Source organism: Aegilops tauschii, chromosome 4 (assembly GCF_002575655.3).
Source record: "Aegilops tauschii subsp. strangulata cultivar AL8/78 chromosome 4, Aet v6.0, whole genome shotgun sequence".
NCBI lineage: Eukaryota > Viridiplantae > Streptophyta > Magnoliopsida > Poales > Poaceae > Aegilops > Aegilops tauschii.
The window spans coordinates 359,245,992-359,264,792 of record NC_053038.3 but is presented as its reverse complement, the minus strand read 5'-3'; the positions used below and the strand labels follow the sequence as shown (position 1 = coordinate 359,264,792).

The 18,801-nt window shown below is 44.0% G+C and overlaps 2 protein-coding genes across 2 annotated transcripts; both read left to right on the top strand.

Moving 5' to 3' along the window:
• The first annotated feature begins 14,353 nt into the window (after positions 1 to 14,353).
• Positions 14,354 to 14,990, top strand: LOC109772436 (histone H2B.1). The gene has a single exon (XM_020331122.4). The coding sequence runs from the start codon at positions 14,354 to 14,356 to the stop codon at positions 14,801 to 14,803; it is 450 nt and encodes a 149-aa protein (XP_020186711.1). The 3' UTR covers positions 14,804 to 14,990.
• Positions 14,881 to 18,357, top strand: LOC109772437 (organelle RRM domain-containing protein 6, chloroplastic). The gene is made up of 4 exons (XM_020331123.2): positions 14,881 to 15,161; positions 16,132 to 16,200; positions 16,350 to 16,456; positions 18,004 to 18,357. The coding sequence occupies exons 1-4, from the start codon at positions 15,080 to 15,082 to the stop codon at positions 18,058 to 18,060; spliced, it is 315 nt and encodes a 104-aa protein (XP_020186712.1). The 5' UTR covers positions 14,881 to 15,079; the 3' UTR covers positions 18,061 to 18,357.
• The last annotated feature ends 444 nt before the right edge of the window (positions 18,358 to 18,801 follow it).

Sequence of the window (18,801 nt, the reverse complement as noted above, 5' to 3'; positions counted from 1 at the left end):
AGTCGAGTCGTGGCCCTTGAGAGGACTCAATGTCTTCGTCAGAATGCGATAGACAGTCCGAGGCACATATAACAATTCCTTCACAAGAAATTTTGTTCTTGGGGCCTGACCTGGCTTCAATGGCTTCATCAGCACTTGCATATAGTGATCTGTAAGCTCAGGTTCACTGTAGACGCAACAAGCACCTTCAAGGGGAGGACTGATAGGCAAAGCCCGAAGCAATTCAGTAGCTGGTGCCTTGTAGTGAGTATTTTTAGACATCCAGTCCAGCACCCATGAATTCACATCTTCAGAGTCTCCGGTGATGTGCAGAGTTGCATAAAATTGAAGAATGAGCTCTTCATTCCAATCACATATATCAGTGCAGAAATTTAACAGTCCAGCATCGTAAAGAACACTGAGGACTGGCCCGAAGCACGGCAGAGATTCCATATCCACGTGAGGAATGTGCTCATGATCGAAGACTTTGTCTTTGTTGAACAGCACTGAGGAATAAAAATTTGCCTGGCTGGCAGTCCAGAAACGCCTCTTCCTAATGCGAGCAGAGTCATAGGGGTTGTAATCAGTGAAGAATATGTGCTCGCCGAATAAATCATCAGCCTTGAATTTTTGCTTCCTTGAGAATGGATCCTTTGGCTTGGGTAGAGGAGTGTCAGTGAGTTGCATCACAACCTCAGGAATCGCAATCTCAGGTTCTTCAGGCTGAGGAATTTCTGGTTCCTCTTCAGTGGCAGTCTGGTTCTTCAATTCTTCATTTTCATTTTCTTCAGCACTAGCGGCTGGAATGTGTTCATGAGCTTCATCAGATCCCATTTGAACTGTAGTTGTTGGGGACTGAGGAATTTGTTGCAATGGAGTGAAGAGTGGAGAATTGGGGTGCTGACTTTCCCAAAAGTCATCATTCATCACTGGTGTGGTACAGCCAATGTCCACATCTTCATCTTCCATTTCTTCAACACCTGCCTCTTCAGCAGTAAACTAAGGCATAGACGAGGAAACTGTGGGGGTTGAAGGGATTTTGTCCACTTCAATTTCTTCATCCATCTGCTCTGACGAAGCAGCAGAAGGATTTTCTTCATCAGATCCGCTAGGGATCACATATTCTTCATCAAAAGGAACGATTTCCTTTGATGGCATGGAGGAAATTGGAACAGCATCAATTGGATTAGCAAATGAGCTTGTCGATTTCTTCATCTTCTTCGGTGCTGAAGAATCTGAAGGAGCTGATGCTTTCCTTTTCTTCACTGCAGCACGCTCTGCAGCCTTGGTCTTCTTCACATCTGATGCAGATGGAAGGATTGGAGTTGGAGTAGGCGCAGGAGGAGCATAGGAATGTGGTTGATTTTCTTCAGGCACAACTGATGCAGTTGCCCTGACTTCTTCATTTTCTTCAGGCGCATCACTAGTGGATGCCCTGGCAATTTCATCAGCGGCTGGAATGCAGTCATCAGCCCTGGAACTCACATTTTCTTCAGCAGCCTGATTGTCATCAGCGGTGCTGGCATGTTCTTCAGTTGGCTGAGCAAATGCTTCAGCCTGAGGAATTTCTTGTTGCGATGGGGCTGCAACATTTGAGGTGAACATCTTGGTCAGTTTAACAAACCTGACCTTGGCTCCTTTCCAATCAGCATAGTAAGCATTGAAATCATCGCTGAGGACTTTGATTTCAGACTGGATCTTCACAAGTTCATCAGTTGTCATAGAGACAACGTTGGTCTTCAGGAACTTCTCCTTCCTGTATTGCGCTTTCTTGAGCTGCCCGGCCTTCTCAAATTTCCATTTTTCTTCTTGGATGAAGGCAGTCAGCATATGACTTTGACCAGGAGTCAGCTTGAAGTCAGGCATAGGAGTGTTTGGGTCCTTGTGCCAGAGATCAATGTAGTCGAGGATCAACTTTGGATCCAAAAGCAGAGGCACATTTGTGCCCTTGGCTCTAGCGGCCCTGACTTGCCTATCTCTGATGAGTTCAGCAAGTTCTTCATCATCAGCTTCGTCTTCTTCAGACGACACTTGGAAGGCGACCTGCTTCTTGTGAGGACTTGGGCGAGAGCCTCGTCCAGCAGTGGTCTTTGTCTTCAGCAGAGAGGGTCCTGTTGAAGAATTTGGTGCAGCTGAGGAACTAGCTGAAGCTCCTGAGGCAATAGAGATGCCTGTAGTCCTTTGGCACGTGGCAAGATGCACAGGTGCTGAGGATTTGGTCGGAGCAGCTGAGGACTTTGGAGGAGCAGCGTGAGGAATTGGCCGTGAGGGCTTAGCTGAGGCACTTGGCCATGAGGGCATTGAAGAAGAAGCACTTGGCTTATGTGCAGGCTTCTTTGCCATGGATTTCTTCGGCCTTACAGAGGCCTCAGCAGCAGCAGCAGTAGAGTCTTCGTTGAATTTCCTCACTGCATCTTTTGCCTGTTTGGCCAGCTTGGCCTGGCGCTTGGCCCATTCTTCAGGAAAATCCTCACCGCGCTTGATGCTAGTGGGATCTTCTTCTTGGCCAGGTGCCAATGGTGGTCTTGAGCATGGAGGAGTAACAGCGAATTTCTTCATGTATTTTGGAGTCACATACCTGTACTCCCTCCACTCTTTTGCTCATCTCCTTTCTATCCTCTGAATGCGCACCTTGCGCTGATTTTTATCTTCCTCGGGGGGTGTGCAGTACCCAGCATAAATGTCCTCAGGGATTTCAAAGGCAGTATTGATTTCAGGCCTCTTTCCTCCTTTCTATGGCTTCTTTCCATCAGTCATTTTCTTCAGTTGAGGAATTTGAACAATTGAACTCTCTGAAGAAGTATGCAACTTTTCTTCGAGGAACGCTGCAAATGAGTTAAGTTGATGAGAACCTAGTGATTCAGCAGCGGACATGAGTACCTGTGAACAGAGTATGGTTGCGAGGAATTTGGAGAGGTCATATGCGTTCTCAGAAGGTTTTTCAAAGAGAACAAGATTGAGGAATTTGACCAGATGAGTCTTGAAGAATTTCACTAAGCGTTCTTTGTCTTAGGTTCCAGAGTTGTATAGATCGAAGATCCACACAATTGAGGAATCTTGAAAAAAATGATGCTTAGAGAAACGAATCAAGAACAGATGACATGTGAGATGTTTAGTGTGTGAAAAATTTGAAGAATAAACACCTTTGAAGATTTTGTAGAAATCATTTGAATCAAAGAGGGCAGTAAAAGTAACTTTTAATTACCCTGAACGAAGAACACGATGAACTGCGAGGTGGAGAAGTGAAGTTCGTCTGTGCAGATCTTCCACGCCCTAACCCGGCGAAGGAAGACGGCTACGGCGGCGGCGGAGTGAAGATTTCCGCGGCCGGCGCGAGTACGGTGGCGACGAGGTCGAGGCAGTGAAGCTCTTCCTCACCGGCGATGATGAAGTAGCGACGGCCCTAGGGTTTGAGAAGCTCGATCGGGAGAGAGAGGTCGAGTGGAGTAAAGGTAGTGAGGAAGGGGAGAGGGGGTATTTATAGCCACGGTGAAAAACTGTTCGCCCGAAGAAATTGGACGAACGTGCCCCTGACCCTTCTCATTCGCTTGACATGTGTCACCCACGTACTGAGAAGTGGAGATCGTGTTAGATCGTGGGTGAATAGGTAAGTATTTCGTGGGATGCGAACGGTTTGAGCGGCAAAGCCGAAAATTTGGATAAGATAAGTTAGAAGTTCCGTTTGCAAATTCTTCAGCTGACAAGGACACAGTGAAGATTTTGAACGAGTTTCAAATAGAACACACATGAAGAATTTGTGAATAGATTGGGTTGAGTATAGCATAGAGGGGGAAGGGTCCGATCACATTCACTTAGCAGAAAAACCAATTTAAAGAATTAGCCATAAGTGAATGCTGTAGAGGACATAAACTCATATATATATATATATATATATATATATATATATATATATATATATATATAGGTAAATTGTTTGGGGCACCTAGGTGCCGAGGCACCTAGGCGCGTTATGGCAAGTACTATTCATTAGTGCATGGTGTATACTTGACAAGATAATGACTTTCCATCTTTTGTTTGCATGTACTAGTATCCTAAATAGTCATGATTGTTTTCCATAACAAAAATAGTCTGAACACTTATACTTGGTATGTATATATGTACATGTACGCGAAATACCAACGTTTATATGTTATTAGACCGAAATACTAGTTAATGGGTATTATACCTAACGCAAATTTGTATGCATTAACGTTATACCCAATGAAAATATACACATAAATATCATACATTTTAAGTATGTGTTGATTTTATACCCAATGAAAATTTACACATAAATATACCTCGATGCGGATATACAAATAAATATACACGTGTATACCCAATAAAAATATAAACATAAATATACATACCTTGATGTATTTTTTTTGTATATACCCATCAATATCACACATTTTACAAGCGGTATATGTACCTGAGATATCCACGTGTATATTTTTTAGACCGTAATACCAGTTAATGGGTATTATACCTAATGAAAATATGTGTGTGTTGGTGTCATACCCAATGAAAGTACATACATGTTAGTGTTATACCCAATGAACATATGTACAGATTGGTATACGTGATAAAAAAGTTGTGTGGTATTTTTCTAATGAATTACTATGCACCTGCCATACATGGCAACGAGTATGCTAAATAATCAATTACAATTTAATATCGTGAAGAGAAATAATGACACGTATCAATTACGTAACCTTTATTACTTTCCATAGAAGTACCTTCATGCAAACGAATAGGAAAGTAATAATGCGGGTATGCATGCAAAGTCTATACCTATTTTAACAACGAGATCAAGTATGATCCAACGGCATCTAGGTAAGGAGCCTGGGCACCTAGGTGTTCCAAATGATTGTCCTATATATATATATAGCCAATGAAGAAAAACGACGGAGAAGGTGAAGACACTGCAAAGTTGAAGAAAATGAACAACTGAGGAATTTCAAAAGCTGAGGAAAAACTCAAATTGAAGATTTTCAACTTTTGTGGTGGCGTGACCCACCGTATAAGAATGATGATTTCAGACACCGCGTACAATTGTCGTAGGGTTCTGAGAATCAAATTCTTCATTAATTTCTTCACACTTAGAGTGTTATTCTTCATTGATTGAAGAAAAATGTTTCTTCATGTGTTGCACATCTAAGTCATCAATTTTGCATAAGTGTTAGGATGAGTGTCCTTTTCAAAGAACATTCGAAGATTCTAGGATATTGAGCTCACACCGCAACTTGCTAAATCTCTTCTCATCCAAGGGCTTTGTGAAGTTATCGGCTAGTTGTTCTTCAGTCTTCACATGCTCAATAGAAATGTCACCCTTCAACACATGATCGTGAAAAAAATGATGACGAATCTGAATGTGCTTTGTCTTCAAGTGCTGAACAGGGTTGTGAGCAATCTTGATGGCACTCTCATTGTCACAGAAGAGAGGCACATTCTTCACGTTGACGCCGTAGTCCTTGAGAGTTTGCTTCATCCATAGTAATTGAGCACAGCAAGAACCAGCAGCAATGTACTCAGCTTCAGCAGTAGACAGTGATACGCAGTTCTGTTTCTTCGAGGACCAACAGACCAAAGATCGTCCGAGGAAATGACATGTACCAGATGTTGACTTGAGGTCCACACGATCACCAGCATAGTCAGAGTCAGAATATCCAATGAGATCAAAAGCTAAGCCCTTGGGGTACCATAATCCAAGTGTTGGTGTGTGAGCTAGATATCGAAGAATATGCTTCACAGCCTTATGGTGTGATTCCTTCGGTGTAGCTTGAAATCGGGCACACACGCAAACACTAAGCATAATATCGGGCCTAGATGCACATAAATACAATAAAGAATCAATCATGGAGCGGTATACCTTTTGATCGAAGTCAATACCATTTTCATCAGTGCATAGATGACCATTTGTGGGCATCGGAATTTTGACGCATTTGCAATCTTTCATGCCGAATTTCCTCAGTACATCCTTGAGGTATTTCTCCTGAGATATGAATATGCCATTGTGCTGTTGACGAATTTGAAGACTTAAGAAGAATTTCAACTCTCCCATCATAGACATTTGATATTCTTCACTCATCATATAGGCAAATTCATCACTATAACGTTGGTCAGTACAGCCAAAGATAATATCATCAACATATATTTGGCACACAAACAATTCACCATCATAAGATTTAGTGAAAAGAGTAGGGTCGAGTGAACCGGGTTTGAAGTCTTTCTTCATGAGGAATTCCTTCAAAGTATCATACCACGCCCGAGGGGCCTGCTTGAGGCCATAGAGGGCCTTATTGAGTCTGAAGATTTTGTCAGGATGCTTTGGATCCTCAAAACCTGTGTGTAGCCTTGAGCTACAAGCCGTGCCTTATTCCTCACCACAAGGCCATTTTCATCTTGCTTGTTGCGGTAGATCCACTTTGTGCCAATGATATTGTGCTTGCGAGGATTTGGACGTGTAACCAGTTCCCAGACGTTGTTGAGTTCGAATTGATGTAATTCTTCTTGCATGGCCTGAATCCACTCAGGCTCCAGAAATGCTTCATCTACCTTACTGGGCTCTGTGATAGAGACAAAAGCATAGTGCCCACAAAAGTTAGATAAATGTGAAGCTTTTGAGCGTGTGAGAGGACCTGGTGCTTTAATGTCATCGATGATCTTTTCAACTTGCACTTCTTTTGCAACGCGAGGATGAGTGGGTTGTCGTCGAGGAATTTGATCAACATTTTCTTCAGCACCATTTTCTTCAGCATTTTCTTCAGGTGCATTAGCTCGACGTTCTTCACGTTCTGAAATGAATTCTTTAGCAGATTCTTCGGTAGGAATGACATCCTCAGTAGCCTTGAACTTGATAGTTTCCTCAGGTGCTAGTTCATCTATCATAGAGGGTAGGTGCTCTCTTTGCAATCCATTAGTTTCATCGAACCGCACATCTACAGTTTCAACAACCTTGTGAAGAACGTTGTTGAAGACTCTGTAGGTGTGCGAGTCCTTTCCGTAACCAAGCATAAAACCTTCATGTGCTTTCGGTGCAAACTTAGCATTGTGATGAGATCTCTAATCCAACATTTAGCACCGAAGACTTTGAAATAACTCACATTGGGTTTCTTGTCAGTGAGGAGTTCGTAGGCAGTCTTCTTGAAGAATTTGTGAAGATATACCCTATTGATGATGTGGCACACAGTATAAATTGCCTCAATCCAGAAGTGACGAGGCGTCTTGTACTCATCAAGCATAGTGCGAGCCATCTCAACAAGAGTTCTGTTCTTGTGCTCCACGACGCCATTCTGCTGAGGAGTGTAAGGAGCAGATAACTCATGAGTAATACCAAGTTCATCAAGATAGTCATCAAGACCAGAATTCCTGAACTCGGTTCCATTGTCACTTCTGATGTGCTTGATCTTCACACCAAAGTTGGTTGAAGCCCTCGAGGAAAATCGTTTGAAGACTTCCTGCACTTCATGTTTGTAAGTAACAATGTGTACCCATGTGTATCAAGAGTAATCATCAACAATAACAAAGCCATAGAGAGATGCATCATTTGTGACAGCTGAGTAATGGTTAGGACCAAAGAGGTCCATGTGAAGCAATTCGAATGGTCGAGTAGTGGTCATGATAGTCTTCGCTGGATGCTTAGCCTTGGTCATCTTTCCAGCTTCACAAGCTCCACACAAGTGATCCTTGAGGAATTTGACATTCTCAATGCCAATGACATGCTTCTTCTTCGCAAGCGTGTGCAAATTCCTCATGCCTGCATGACCAAGTCGTCGATGCCACAGCCACCCTTCTGAAGCTTTTGCAAGTAGGCACACGGCTGGTTGTGGTTCTGTAGAGAAATCAACAATATACAAGTTTCCTCTCCTAAAGCCTTCGAAGACTTTGGAATTGTCAGCTTCCATAACCACAACACACGATACTTGCCAAAGACAACTACCATATCAAGATCACAAAGCATTGAGACAGACATGAGGTTGTATCCTAAGGACTCGACAAGCATGACTTTGTCCATGTGTCGATCCTTTCTGATCGCAACCTTACCTAGACCCAATACCTGACTTTTGCCTTTGTCAGCGAAGATGATATGCTTCGGATGCGATGGTGATAAGGGTGCATCCATCAATAGATTCTTGTCACCAGTCATGTGATTAGTACATCCACTATCGAGGACCCACTCAGTGGCTTTGGGTTGATCATCCTGCAGATGAATTAGTGCAGCTTACGAACTTCATATACTTCATCAGTGAAGAATATGACATCACAATTTATCATACCAATTTCATCAAGCAGTGCAACAGTTAAAACAGTATGAGGACGTGTGAAATGAAAGTTCATTTCTTCATGATTAGCCTGCGTCCTTTCAGGCACTTTTCAGGTCTCCAGCAAATTCTTCAGATGTTTAAGTACGTCCGGAGACCTGACCCTACATAAAAGATTAGTTCTTTTTCTTCACCACCCACATCTGAAGGGGTGGCAAAGAGTTCATCACTCTGCGAGCTCCATACGAAAAAGGTGGCATAGAAGCCAATCCATTTCGTTTCACATAAGAGAAGTTAGGGTAAGCATATGAATAAGCAGAGAAATTCTTCGAGGACTTATGAACATAAGGATTAGAAGAATAATGCTCATATTCATAGCCCTTAGCTCTTCCCTGCGAAACAAAGTTGTTAGCACGATGATGTTCATATGAGGACTTTGATCCTTTTGAGGAATTTGATCCATGTGAGGAATTTGGTCCATATGAGGACTTGGATCCATATGAAGAATTTGGTCCATATGAAGAATTTGGTCCATATGAAGAATTTGATCTGGGGTTCCTATTCTTCACAGGTGGTGTCATGAGGACATTCACCTGAAGACTTTCAAGGCACCTTCTGGGAACCCAGATTTTCTTCATAGGAGAACCGTTCCTGCAGTTAGTGCCAACATATCTAGCAAATACTTCACCGTTCTGATTTTTGAACAGTTTATAGTTGAAGTCAAATGACTCATCAGAAGAATGAGAAGATTCACATGTAAAGCCAGATAAATTAGATGGATCAACTGGAGGTCCCTTTGCAGCAACCCATGAGGTTTTGGGGTACTGCTCAGGCTTCCAATATGTACCATCAGCATTGAGTTTCCTCTCAAAGGAAATACCCTCTTTCTTAGGGTTCCTGTTGAGGATCTGCTTTTTAAGCACATCACAAAGAGTCTGATGCCCTTTGAGGCTTTTGTACATGCCTGTCATGTACAATTCCTTCAGCCCTGCATCGTCAGTGATACTAGCAATGTCCTCAGATGAGGAATTAGTGATAGCAGAGACAGTTGAAGAATTTGTAGCATTAGAAGCATTTGAACATTCAGGTGAAGAATTAGCAGATTCACGTTCAATGCATTTCAAACATGGAGGAACAAATTCTTCCTGAGCAGCGCTGATTTGTTGAGCAAGTAATGAATCGCGCTCCTTCTGAAGATCTTCATAACTCACCATTAGCTTTTCAAGATCTTGCTTTCTTTGAAGAAATTCATAAGAAAGCTTCTCATGATCAGATAAGAGAGTGTTATGATGACCTTGAAGGTTGTCAAACCTAGTCTGAAGTCTCTGAAGATTTTCAGTCAAGGTTTTAGTGCGATCCATTTCTTCACCCAACATATCATCACTTTTGTCTAGCATGTTTTGAACCTTTTCAAAAGCCCTTTGTTGTTTCACAGCAATCTTAGCAAGTTTAGAGTAGCCGGGCTTGAGGTTTTCACCAGATTCATTCTCACTTGATTCAGAGGAGGTATATTTGAGTACCTTGGCACCCTTTGCCATGAAGCAATAGGTGGGAGCGTAGTCATCATTGCCTTCATTAGCCTTGTTGGTGAGGTCATTTTCTTCAGTGTTGAAGATAGACTTGCTGACGAATGCAGTAGCGAGGGCTAGGCTCGCCACACCGGATTCAGAATCTTGAGATGCCTCCTCTTCCTCATTTTCTTCAGATTCAGCCTCAGAGTCCATTTCCTTGCCAATTAATGCCCGAGCCTTCTTGGAGCTGCTCTTCTTGTGGGATGAAGACTTTGAGGATTTTGATGCTGAAGATTTTGAGGATTTCTTCTTTTTCTTCGCATCATCAGAACTGTAATCCTTGTATTTCTTCTTCTTTGATTCCTTTTCCCACTGAGGACAATCTTGAATGTAGTGTCCGGGTTTCTTGCATTTGTGACAAAGCCTCTTCTTGTAGTCATTGGATGAGGAATCATTGCTCCTTGAGGGTCTTCCAAAGCGACCACGTCTTGAGAACTTCTGGAATTTCTTCACGAGCAGCGCTAGATCATGGCTCAGTTCTTCAGGATCACCAAGGCTGCTGTCAGAGTCTTCATCTTCAGACTCAGAAACTTCATTGGCCTTCAGTGCATGTGATCTGCCATAGCTCGAACCATAGAAATCTCTCTTTTCAGCAAGCTGGAACTCATGAGTATTTAGCCTTTCGAGGATATCAGCGGGATCAAGCGACTTGTAATCAGCATGTTCTTGTATCATCAATGCCAGAGTATCAAATGAGGAATCAAGCGATCTCAACAATTTCTTCACCACCTCATGGTCGGTGATGTCAGTGGCACCAAGCGCTTGAAGCTCATTTGAGATGTCAGTGAGGCGATCGAAGGTTTGTTGAACATTTTCATTGTCGAGTCTTTTGAAGCGGTTGAAGAGATTGCGAAGAACATCAACTCGAGAGTCACGCTGAGTTGAGACTCCTTCATTTACTTTGGACAGCCTATCCCAGATAAGCTTAGCAGTTTCCAAAGCACTCACTTTTCCATACTGTCCTTTGCTCAGATGGCCACATATGATATTCTTCGCTTGAGAATCGAGTTGCTTGAATCTCTTCACATCGGTAGCGTTCAGTGAGGGTGAGACAAAGGGAACACCATTTTCACAACATACCAGAGATCGTTATCAATTGCCTCAAGATGCATTCGCATCTTATTCTTCCAGTAGGGGTAGTCCGTCCCATCGAAAGTAGGACACCCAGCAGAGACCTTGATCATACCTGCGGTCAACATAACTAAAACTCCAGGCGGTTAAACCAAAATCACATAGAACAAGGGAGTACCTTGCTCTGATACCAATTGAAAGTGCGTTGTATCGACTAGAGGGGGGTGAATAGGCGATTTTTATGAATTCTTCACTGAGGAATTTGCTAGTGAGGAAATTCCTTAGCGAAGAACTACTTGCAGTGGAATAAGTACTCAAAAGTATGCACAACAGAACACAAGCATGGTCATCATGATGAAATGAAGACAAACACAGAGTACAGAAAGCGTAAACACATAATAACACAGGATGAAGACAAACAGACTGAAGAAATTGAACTGAGGAAATTGAGAAAGTCTTCAGTCAAAGTCTTCAAACACAGATATGAACAAGCATACAACACAGTAATGAGGAATTAAAAGAGTTGAGGAAATAGAACCAGTAAGCTTGGTGAAGACAATGATTTGGTAGACCAGTTCCAACTGCTGTCTCAGTTGTACGTCTGGTTGGAGCGGCTAGGTATTTAAACCTGAGGACACACAGTCCCGGACACACAGTCCTCACCTATTATCCTTGAGGTAAGGTCACATAGACCTCGCCCAATCACCCGTGGTAAGTCTTTAGGTGACTTCCAAACCTTCACGAACTCGGTCACTCGGCGATCCACAATTCCTCTTGGATGCTCTAGACCATGACGCCTAACCGTCTGGAAGAAGCACAGTCTTCAAAGGTAACAAGCGTCGGATCCACGCAGGATCAATATCTTCAGTGATGCTCAATCACTTGGGGTTTGTAGGTGTTTGGGTTTGGGTTTTCCTCACTTGATGATTTTCGCTCAAAGTCCTCGGAGGATGGGATGCTCTCAATTGACAAGTGTCAGTTTCTCTTGGAGCAGCCAACCAGCTAGTGGTTGTAGGGGGCGGCTATTTATAGCCTAGGGAGCAGCCCGTCATGACAAGACATAAATGCCCTTCAATAATATGACCGTTAGGTGGGTAGATATTTTGGGACAGTTGGCGCATAGCACAACAACGGTCGGAAATTTGAGTATCAAATTCCTCAGGGCTATCATGTTCCTCGCTGTGTAGGCAATCCGCACTGGCGAATTCCTAACTCCTCAATCAGAACAAATTCCTTAGAGACCAGAAGAACTTCGTCTCTATCACTGAAGAATATGACTGAACTGTATGAGATTTTCAATGGCTTCACTCGAAGGGATTGGTAGGTGTAGGATTTTGAGTTGAGCATCACATGGAAATTTTTCCTTAGTATTTCCTCGACCCCCTTTAACTGTACGGTGTTTCCTATGACTCAAGAAAGAGAAAATGAAACTACGAAAACAAAAGTCTTCACGCTTCATGTTCCTCAAATGAATACCAAGTCTTTAAGGTGACACCAATTTCTTCACTTTCAAAGTCTTCACAAAGTCTTCAGAAATCCAAAGTCTTCAGTCGAAGAACTTCATTTTTAGGGGTCGACTTTCTCTGTAAATATCAAACTCCTCATAGACTTATAGACCTGTGTACACTCATAAACACATTAGTCCCTTAACCTATAAGTCTTCAATACACCAAAATCACTAAGGGGCACTAGATGCACTTACAACTGGCCTTATTAATCATTGCTCTTATCCCTAAGGTGAATACAATAAGATTAGAATCCTATGATTTTATCCATCTTAATGTTTAATGTATTCCAAAGCAATGCCTTGCTTCCAAAGTGTCGAGTAGTCTTTCGCCCCCATATCAAGTCAGATGAACAATTTGCACTTAAGTATCGCTTGGATCCTTTGGGGAAAGTTGGTCTCCAAACGAACGACTGAATTTTGTGTCGGTCGCCTCGACGTGTCACCTGTCGCAGCGGGGCCATGCACCGCCACCTCCTCCCCCTTATCTCTTTGTCATGGTCACACCCCCCGAAATCCCATATATTCCATTCCCATCTCTTCTCTTCTCCTTTTTCCATGCCGACGACCATCGTCCCGCTCCGAATCCACTACACTTGCGCCGGGCGCGAGGAGAGGGAGGCATCGCCTGTGATGCAAGTTGCCACGCTGGTGCTGCTGGTGACGGCCACATCTTCGCCGAGCTTCTGAGCCGCGCTAATCGACGGTGCTTCATCGGGGGAAGTTGTAGGCACCGACGGGGACGGAGGAACAGGAATGACGACGACCCAGGGGCGGGCGCGGTATGCCGGCCCGGTGCGCGGTGTTGTTGCGACCAACGACGGTGAGCTCGTGCACCCATGATGCAAGCCCGACGATGCTATGGCCAACAAGAGTGGTGCTGGAACCAGCACAGGGAGATGTTGGAACAACATGTGGATATGCTGCAAGCTCTGCTGCATCACCGCTGGAACCAATTGTTTGGTTTGGTCCAACTTATATTTTTGCTACGGTGCGACTCCCAATTTGTTAATTTGCTGCAGCCAATGTTTGGATTGCTGGAACCAGCTCTATTTTTTTTTGCTACAACCAACATTTCGGTTTGCTGAAACAACGCACAATTTTACTTTTTTTGCTACCAATGACGTTTTTGGTTTGCTGGAGCCAACTTCAATTTTTGCTACCACTGGTGTTTTTTAGTTTGCTACATCGTCCAATCTTGCATTTTTGCTTCCATCGTTTTTAGTTTTGCTAGAACCAACGCTAAGTTTTGCTACCATTGTTGTTGGTTGCCAGCCCTCACATCGTCTCAATTAATTCTAAGGGGGGGAGGGGGAGGGGGTAGCACCGGCGAGGGGTGAGCATCAACGCCGATGGTCGACAACGATAGACAGATGGGTGTTGTGCGACACGGAGGAGGAGGGCCGGCATGTCTCCCGAGTTTTCTTATTAGATTTTTACGCGAGACGATTGGGATTTCTTTTTCTTTTCTCTAGATCCGACGGTTACATGTGATTTTATCCAACGCTAGCGTGCTGAACGGCCCAAATTTCGGCCGGTTTGCCGGCGCCTAGCATTCGTCTTAATTCTTCGATCATTTTTTTCTTCTAAGAATTATAAAGGTTTTTAGTGGAAAGGCTCGGGGTGCGTTTACAAAAACAGAAAGAAAGCAAAAATACCACGCGCGGGGGCGCCATCAATTTTGTCACCCCGCCCCTTGGGAAGCCATACGAGCCTGCGGAAAATTGAGGCACGCCCATCTCCATCTCCACCGTGCACTCCCCGCTCCCCGAATCCGACGCCCCACACAAGTGCCACCTCACGGATCCGCGCCCCGCCCCTCTCCACCAATCCCCTTCCACCGCGCGCCTCTATATTAATCCCCTCCCCTGCTCCAGCACAACACACCAAAGAAAAGTCTCCCTCGCAACAACTCGCCCATTTCCCTCCACACCAGCCCGACACCTCAAGCTCAACCCCGATCGATGGCGCCCAAGGCCGAGAAGAAGCCCGCGGAGAAGAAGCCGGCCGCCGAGGTCGCGGAGAAGGCCGAGAAGACCCCCGCCGGCAAGAAGCCCAAGGCGGAGAAGCGGCTGCCGGCGTCCAAGTCCGCCAAGGAGGGCGGCGACAAGAAGGGGCGGAAGAAGAACAAGAAGAGCGTGGAGACCTACAAGATCTACATCTTCAAGGTGCTCAAGCAGGTGCACCCGGACATCGGCATCTCCTCCAAGGCCATGTCCATCATGAACTCCTTCATCAACGACATCTTCGAGAAGCTCGCCGGCGAGGCGGCCAAGCTGGCCAGGTACAACAAGAAGCCCACCATCACGTCCAGGGAGATCCAGACCTCCGTCCGCCTCGTCCTCCCCGGCGAGCTCGCCAAGCACGCCGTCTCCGAGGGCACCAAGGCCGTCACCAAGTTCACCAGCAACTAGGGAGGGAAGGTGTATCTCTAGGGTTCCGTCGCCGTGTTCTCCTCTAGCTTCTGTGTTGCCGTCGGTCGTGTCCATGTGTATCGTTCTAGGTAGGTAGCGCGCCTGCTTTGTAAATCGTGTCAGGTTGTGATGGACGGCTTTGATTTCATTTAATGGGAGAGGTTGTTTGTGACTTCTCAATCTGCTAGCTGTTGCGTCATTCTGCCAAAATAATTGGGGATCTAGGGTTTGAGGGAGTGGGTGCTCGAGCCGCCGTCGACGCCGCCGCCACTGCCGATGATGTTGCGAGGGAGGGTGATGCGTTTGGCCTCTCGTCACTTGGGTTCCCATGGCTTCAGCACCGAGATATTTGTGAGCAGTAAGCAATCATCCTCTGTTTTCACCCCATTCCCGTGCTTGAATAAAATGCTTGGTACTCCTACTTGTATGCGATGAATTGGTGCTGTGATTATGGTGACGATTATTGTCTGATACATCTGGCTCATGCTCGAGAGTGTTGTTCGCCTGTGGCTGAAGTTGTTTGGGTGTGGATGGATTGAGCACTGGTTGGTGTGGTGCCGGTCTCCTTTGCTTTCTTTTTCATTATGAACATGAACGCCAGGGAATGTTTCGAGCCTGCTACTGATAGGAGCTTTATAATATGATTCCTCTGGACAGTTACATGGCAACACCACGGATGCTTCATACTACCATCTTTTGAGAACTTTATCACGGGCTGGATGGGTTTGCCTAACGTTATCTTTTCCTGTTCTAGTGCTGATGAAGTTTCACACATGCCGACTGATTATGTGTGTCGATGAAAACTAATTGTTGCTGTATGGGCAGTACAATTTGTAGCCACAAGTCGCTTATGCCAAAAGTAGACTGGTTGCCGTTTTACCACCTGAAATTTAGTATCTATTCTACTTGGGTGGCACTTTATCATCTTGGATGAAATGTCTGCGGTGAACAATTTGTTTTCATCTCTAGTTTGTCTTGCTGCAAATTGTTGTGGTTGAGGGGTGCACATTGTTGACACGGACCTGAAGTACACATACACAACAAAGATAGTGATAGTGTTGCAGTTTGCCTCTTCATTTTAATTCGTAAGATCACCATATATGTTCGACTCCCTCTGTACCAAAATATAAGACGTTTTTTGACGCTGTCATAGTGTCAAAAAACGTCGTATATTTTGGTACAGAGGGAGTACCATTTATGAAATGAATCTCTACATATTCTGCTCACAGGGAATTATGCGCCAAGAATTTAACTCATGCTGCCTTTTAAATCTGCAAATGCAGATATAACATGTAACATTTATTCATCCATCTAGATTCTTTTGTCAGGGTTATCATTTTACACAACGGAGGAAGAATTTAAAAAGGTCTTCTCACCATTTGGCGCCATTGAGGAAGGTATCTATGCCATTTTTGAACTAGTGTGACGCTGTTTGCCACATGGAATTGTAAATCTTTGTCATTGTTTCCTACTGATACTTTCTTATTATGTTAGTTCCATAGAAATATTTTGGTTTAATGCTGCTATCTGTTTCTATCAAATATAGTTCGGTTAGTGAGAGACAACCAAACTGGAAGGCTGAAGGGATTTGGTTTTGTAAGATATTCATCACAAGAGGAGGCACAGAAAGCTATCAAGGCAATGGATGGAAGGGTATGCACACTGCTTACCTACTATCTTGGGTGTAACCTTCAAACATCATTTGCTGGTGCTGACACATTGATAATTTTATAAACTGAGAATTCATGATTGCCATTTACCCTAGAGGAAACTGTGCTGAAGTTCCACTGGAGAAAAAAATGGAGCCATAACTCTTTGCCGCTGATACTCCTTCCTTCCTCAACTGAAACTACCTTGTGTAGACACCTTGTTAATAGAGTAAAGTGCACAGAAACACATCTTAGGGATAATGTGATAAACCACAACTCTTGGTGACATTGCTTTTATCAAATAACCAGGACCTTTGAGGTCATTTGTAAAAAAAAAACCCTAATCTCTCATGTTTAGTCATTTGTCGCCAAAACTGACAATGCTGGTGTACGCAAGAAAACCATAGGGTCATTCTTCTGAATACTGCTTAAGGGTATTGACTTCTGTAACAAAATAATTAGACCTGCAATGTGTTAAGAGGTACCTACATTAATTCTAAATTCACTAAATATGTACAGTGGTCTTATGTCAGCCTTCCTTTACCATCTTCCAGTGATGACAAGAAGTGTACATAGAGCATTTGGGCCACGTTGGTCCACCAGTCAAGGTCGACTGGTAGAAGCCATGTTTCTGTGTTTACTCTTGTTAACAATGTTTTCAACATAATTTAAGGTTAATAAAGATTCTTGTTGTAACAGAGTTGGCTCTTTATCTAAAGCATTTTCTAGTTTATTCACATGAAGCATGCGTTGGTTTTTCTCTGTTGACTAGTGAGAACGCCTTTTCTGGTAGATTTGGTTAAACTAACTTGTTTTGTGATTCATGGTTTTTTGTCTTTTCATCTACTATTTCACATATTAAGTGGCGCAATTTCCCTCAGCTGTTTTGTCGCTACATTTTACCGCTTTCTATTCACAGGCTCTTAAACTAAGAACTGCATTAGACAAGGCATTTACCTGGAGAATTCTCCAAAGAGAGAAGTGGTCATCTCTAGAGCCTTAGTTGTAGCAATTACACCCCATGTATAACCACAACATGAGTTTGCAAACTTACTATGTGAACAGACCACGAACGTCATAATCAAAGGTGTTTTTTAACTAGTGTCGTAGACTGGTTTCTACCATTTGCTACTAAAATGCATTTTAGGCCTTTTTGTGCATTACCAAGTCAGGAAGTGCCGCAAATTAGCTATTTATCTTTTCGATGCAATTGTGAGGAACACATTTTCTTGAAATAGCATCAGAATAGTCAGGAATTGCTCTGTTCAGTGTTCAGATTCTTGTCTTTACATTTGCCAAATTGCCAGCCATCTGGGATCTTGTCATTTTTCATTAGGTGATGCTTTTATCTTGACATTACCATCATCTCACTCCAAACTATTTGGATTTGAGCAGTGAAAACCATTTGTTGTAATGACAACTGTGTGCAAATTTCAATGTTCGAGCATGATGCTAACCGGTATCGGCTTTAATATTACCTGATTTGGCGTGTTTGCAGCACCGTCTGCTTGGACTTTAAGTTTCTTAACTGATTTTGTCTTTTTTTTTCAGATTCTACGCGGCAGACTGATTTTTGCAGAGATGGCAAAGGAACACGGCACTGGATAGTTAATAGGTCAGATTTTTATCTGCACCGTTGCTGAACTACATGTCTTTGGGCCGAACCGCCGAAGGCACTTCTCTCTTTGCATCTTGCTATAAAGAACAGGACCGAATAGTGACGGCATGCCTATCATGTTATCCAAACAGCCATCTGTTTTTTTGTTGTTGTTGCTAGAAGCAGTTATGTTTCATGAACATATTCATTTGCTACAAAGCGGAACTGTGTAAGCTAAATTTGTTTGTGTTGGTACTTAAATTCAGCACGCCGGAGTAATGTGAACTAAAGTACGGTATTACTGTTAACATGTACCTGTACATTGTATGATGCTCAATCGTCAATACCACAACCTCAAACAGGGTGATCTCTCTGTCGACGAATATGCGCGCCGCATGAAGCTGCTCACCGCCGGTCTCGCTGACATCGACCATGCGGTCTTCGAGGTGGATCTCACCACACAGTTCCTCCACGGCATCGACGGCCGTCTCGACACCATCCGGGTCGTGCTGGGGGACACGGTTCCCTTGCCCCGTTTGAGACCGTGTTCTCGCGCCTGAAGCTCGCCGAGGAAAACCTCGCTCAACGCACCACCGAGGCCCCGGCCACGGTCCTCGCCGTCCATGGGCTCGGTGGACCCTCCGGTGCCTCCGGATCCAGCAGCGGCGGTTGCTCCACTCTCCGCCCGGGCGATCGGGCGGATCGGCTTCAGGACCACAGCAACGATCGTGCCCCTGGGCGCGACTCCAACC